At 34.2% G+C, this 5,627-nt stretch overlaps 1 protein-coding gene across 1 annotated transcript; it reads left to right on the top strand.

Annotated features, from left to right (window-relative positions):
• Positions 1-1,423: 1,423 nt before the first annotated feature.
• Positions 1,424-2,752, top strand: LOC107802704 (probable glutathione S-transferase; the record flags this gene model as incomplete). The annotated part of the gene is given in 2 exon segments (NM_001325722.1): positions 1,424-1,739; positions 2,242-2,752. Coding segments are annotated over 2 exon segments (672 nt in total). The 3' UTR covers positions 2,605-2,752.
• Positions 2,753-5,627: the final 2,875 nt, after the last annotated feature.

Here is a 5,627-nt window from a genome sequence, read left to right as displayed (position 1 = left end):
TGTCACACAATTACTAGAATTAATAATCATCTAAGCTAGTAAGCTGCTGGTGTCACCTGTATTCTTTTTACCTGGTATTTTTTGTTTTACTTATTATTTGAATATATGTAGTAAAAAATTTCGACGAAGCGATATCCCGTAACACCACTTGAATCTATCTAAATCTGTCCCTAAACAGATATCCCTCAACTTGGATATGCCTTTGCACCACTACCATTGGAGGTGAAGACATTACGACTTAGCTTGTACCGCAAAAGATATATAACAATATGTCATATGTATCTGGTATTTATTAATACGACTAATTCAGATTTATCCAAATAAAAAAAAGTACTCCCCATATAAATTTCTTCATTCACGGAACTCGAATACTGACTCCTCTAATTAGAAATTTCTTGTGCATGAAATCTCTAAAGTAGCATAACACTTGAGGGGTTCTCTGGAGATGAGTCAAAATAGAGTTAGCTAAGTGCTTACGTTTGTCTTTCACGTCTTGGACAACCATGAATTAATTTAATTATCATTTGTCTTTTCAACTCAGACAATGTTTGGCACCAGGCTAGCTCAAATAAAATATAAGAAGAATTATAAAAGAAAATAGGAAAATAGGAACCTTCAACCAACAATAACAACCCAGTATAATCATACTTAGTGGGGTTTAGGGAGGATAGTGTGTACGCAGACCTTGGATATGCCTTTGCACCACTACCATTGGAGGTGGAGACATTACGACTTAGCTTGTACCGCAAAAGATATATAACAATATGTCATATGTATCTGGTATTTATTAGTACGACTAATTCAGATTTATCCAAATAAAAAAAAGTACTCCCTATATAAATTTCTTCATTCACGGAACTCGAATACGACTCCTCTAATTAGAAATTTCTTGTGCATGAAATCTCTAAAGTAGCATAACACTTGAGGGGTTCTCCGGAGATGAGTCAAAATAGAGTTAGCTAAGTGCTTACGTTTGTCTTTCACGTCTTGGACAACCATGAATTAATTTAATTATCATTTGTCTTTTCAACTCAGACAATGTTTGGCACCAGGCTAGCTCAAATAAAATATAAGAAGAATTATAAAAGAAAATAGGAAAATAGGAACCTTCGACTAACAACAACAACCCAGTATAATCCCACTTAGTGGGGTTTGGGGAGGATAGTGTGTACGCCCCCTACCTGGGGTAGAGAGACTGTTTCCAAATAGACCCCGACATTCTTCCATCCAAAAACTTTCCACCTTACTCTTGGGGAGACTCGAACTCACAATTAAAAAATTGAATTCTCAAAAAAGAAAAATTAAATCAATTACTTGATTGGTAAGACACTTCATTGATTTTTCCTTCTATAAAACAAGACCCCAATTCAAGGTAGAATCACCACTGAAAATTAGTAAATTAGCAAAGAATTGAGAACCAAAGTTGTGATATGGCACAAGTGAAGTTGCTAGGTTTTTGGTATAGTCCATTTACTCACAGAGTTAAGTGGGCTCTAAAGGTAAAGGGCGTGAAATATGAATACATAGAAGAAGATCGAGCTAACAAGAGCTCTCTACTTCTTCAATCCAATCCTATTCATAAAAAAGTCCCTGTTCTCATTCACAATGGAAAACCCATTGTTGAGTCTATGGTCATTCTTGAATACATTGATGAGACATTTGAAGGCCCTTCCATTTTGCCTAAAGACCCTTATGACCGAGCTTTAGCTCGTTTCTGGTCTAAGTTCCTTGGCGACAAGGTAAATACGTATCTGCATAATTTAGTAAACTTTTATTCGAGACTAAAGTAATTTTGAATGTTTAATTCCATATATGATGGTTTAGTCATGTCATTTGTCAATGTTCAGACTTGCGAAAGCAATCACTAACTTGCAGTAGGGCAGACTGTTTACATCACACCCACTTAAGGTGCGACTCTTACCCGGATGATCATGTGTGAATGCGAGATATTTAATATAGCGGGCTGCACTTTTTAAAATTGGGCCGAAATTCAAGTTGTGATGTTAGTATGTTTACTTAGGTCCTAATATTTTCTAGAAATCTTTTAATCATGTCATATTTATATGTCAATAGAAAATATAGAGCTTGACATGCTTTTCATAATTCTCAATAGCAATGGTGCGGATTTAAATGGAACGACATTGTTAATGAGAATTTACATATGTACGTTGTTGATTCTAACTTACTTGTGATGATTGAGACGTAGTGTTGTTGTTGTGATTAAGTTATGAGAGTTTGCAGGTGGCAGCAGTGGTGAATACTTTCTTTCGCAAAGGAGAGGAGCAAGAGAAAGGTAAAGAAGAAGTGTATGAGATGCTGAAAGTTCTTGACAATGAGCTCAAGGATAAGAAGTTCTTTGTGGGTGACAAATTTGGGTTTGCTGATATTGCTGCAAATTTGGTGGGATTTTGGCTAGGAGTTTTTGAAGAAGGCTATGGAGTTGTTTTGGTGACAAGTGAAAAATTTCCAAATTTTTCTAGGTGGAGAGATGAGTACATTAACTGCAGCCAAGTCAAGGAATCTCTACCTTCAAGAGATGAGTTGCTTGCTTTTTTCCGAGCTCGTTTTCAAGCTGTTGTTGCTTCTATTTCCGCTCCCAAATGAGCACATCCTCATTCATCTTATGACGTTTCGGATTATATGTCAGAATAAAATTACAAATCTACGACTGAGTTATGTAGATTCAATTATGCATGTATGCATAAGAAAAGAAATTAAAATATATGTTTATATAAGATTAAGCTCGTTTAGAATTAATGACTCTAGATTCTGCATTCTCTTCATGCTAATAAAACTACTTGTTAGAAAAGCTAGCTTAGCCCCAGGTACTCACATACAGGAAATTTCTCGATCTGTTTTAATTTGTTAGTTCGTCAGTGATCATACGATTATTAATCATATGAATTTTCTTATCGAATTGAAAAGAATGCAAGAAAAGCAAACTGCGTCTATAATTTAATGAAATAGTGGCTGACATAAGCACATAAGTCACTCATATGTACATGTAAGCATCGATCTAAAATGATATCACTTATATGTAGTACAAGTAAGTTGCATAAAAAAAATGGAGTTAATATTCTTTTCTTGCTTCACTTTATATATGGACAACATTAAACAAGACCAATATTTATTCAAAATCCCAAATAAGGTTTGCTAGATTGCAATAGATTTCAGAAGGTTTAAGACTCTCATAGACAAAGTGCAGGAATCTTCTAGTTAAGTGGGTGATTTTCGCGGATATGCTTTTCTTTTTCTCTGGCGAAATACATAAACAAATACTTAAAGTTGGTTTCACCTGTCAGTTAAACACTCCAACTTACCAAATGACCATATTAAAGACACATTATGTTGATTTATGTATGTCTCAAAAGTACACTTATTCGGAAGATATAATGCGTGAGACACAATCACTCTTGCGTGATTAAATGAACCTATCGCAATTTAAAACGTAGACTACACGTGGTTAAACAAAAAAAGATATAAATAAAAATAAAAAAGAATGAAAATTAAAACAAAAGAGGGGAAAGCTAATGGAGGCTCATTTCAGTAAATTTCTTTTTACTGAAAACACTAATTCCGAAATACATCTTCATCAATCTATTCAATATTGCGGGAAATACTTCAATATTGTTGATAAAGCTTAAATAACTAGAACGTTATCTAAAAAAAAACTAGAACGTTATCTATTATTTTCCTTTAATTTGGGTTCGTTCTTTTGTCTTAAGTCGTCCGTGTTGGAAGGATTTATCGATGTCAATTGGAGGGGGCTTGAAGAAAAACAACATGAGATATTATCTTAGAGGTATGTATATTTCTACCTTTTAGCGCTTTTTCATGATTTTGAAAATGAAAATTTTGATGTTCTTGGGAAAGCTTTGGTTTTTTAGTCGGCTAAATGGTAGGGAATATTGACTTTTGTTTCTTGTCTTTTTTCAGAGTTTGTTGATATGGGTGGCTTTATTTTTGCTGCTTTTCACCACGGGGTTGGTTTATTGAAAGTCAATATGTTAGGGAGTTGCAAAAGGCTCTATTTATAATAGATAAAGACCATCTGTTTCAGACCAATATGAAAAAGTATACTAAATATATTGGGTATGATAAAATTGAAGCCCTTTATGTCAAAGACCCTACCACTTTTCAACTTATCTTATTGGAAACTGATAGCCAACTATATGAAATTGTTAACGACTTGAGTAATGGTCCATTATTGATATGTATGTGAAACATGTAATGGTGAAAGATGAGGTCCTTGCCAGCAATGTTGTAGGTCCACTGATTGGTAATATAGACCTAGAAAAAAGTAATATAGAAAGTGCGATGCATTATAGGACAACATAGATTGAGGGTGCTAAAATTGAGACCTTAAATGAGGCAGTTGGGGTTGAGGGGGAGGTAGAACAATCTCTTAATAATGAAGATAATAGTGACAATGAAGACTTTGAAAAAGATAACTTGAAGAATATTCCTGCTGAGGATAACAATAAAGTTCATGAGGAATTAAAAGCTTTTAGAGAGGCTTCTAGGAAACAAAACTAAGTGAATGGAAGATCAAAAACATAAGAAATCTAATATCCTTTAAGACTGAAGCTTGGGCCAGCTAGGGTAGATAAGGGATTTGAGGATTTAGGGATGAATAAGAAAGATAGATTTTTTTTTTTGGAAAGTTGGGCAGTGATGAAGAATTCATTGGCTCATCAGAAGATGCTAGTGAAGACTGCGGTGTTCTTGCACAACCGAGTATTGATTTACCTTCCAAAAGAAGCAGAAAGTTATGGTATGATGAACAACCAAGTATGCTTTATTTGAATTAAGTATGATATTTGAAAATATAAATAATTTTAGACAAGTTATGGCTGACTATGCTATTCAGGAGAAGGTTCAATTAACTCTAAGACCCAATGAACCACATAGAGTAAGGGTCAAATGCAAAGAAAAGTTGTGTAAGTGAGAAATCTATGCTAGTGTTGATAAAGATTTAGGGGATTTTTCTGTGAAAAAGTATTATCTCGCCCATAAATGTAATATAAAGAACATGAACAAGTTATGCTCGGCTAAATATATTACTAGGAAGTTCAAAGACAGAATAATCTCTCAGCCTGACATTAGAGGAGCTGCAAGAAACAATAAGAAAAGAGTGGAATTTCTAGGTGGAAAGATTAGTCTATTAGAGGGGAAAATTAGTGTTATTAGTAAGTTCATGGGTGACTAGGCACTTGAGTTTTCAAAGCTATTGGACTATACCGATATCATTATGAGTACAAATCATGAGACTTCTTGTTGGGTCAGAACTGATAATGAGGCAGTCCCTAAAAATATTTTTTCGAGTATTTGTATGTTTTGATACATTGAAGAAGGGGTCATTAGAAAATTGTAGGAGGATCATATGGTTAGATGGTTGTTTTTTGAAGGAGGCTTGTAAGGGAGAACTGTTACTTGTATTGGAAAGAATGAGAACGAGCAAATGTATCCAATAGCATGTACAGTTATTAACCAAAAAACTAAATATTCTTGGAGTAGGTTCTTAATCCATCTCATTCAGGAGTTGAAACTTGGTGTAGAGATGGTTTAACTGTAATGTCAAACATATTTTGCCTATTAGTTTTTTATTATGTATCTACGCATTCTTG

Source organism: Nicotiana tabacum, chromosome 10 (genome assembly GCF_000715075.1).
Source record: "Nicotiana tabacum cultivar K326 chromosome 10, ASM71507v2, whole genome shotgun sequence".
Classification (NCBI taxonomy): Eukaryota; Viridiplantae; Streptophyta; class Magnoliopsida; order Solanales; family Solanaceae; genus Nicotiana; species Nicotiana tabacum.
This window is presented reverse-complemented; position numbering and strand designations above follow the sequence as displayed.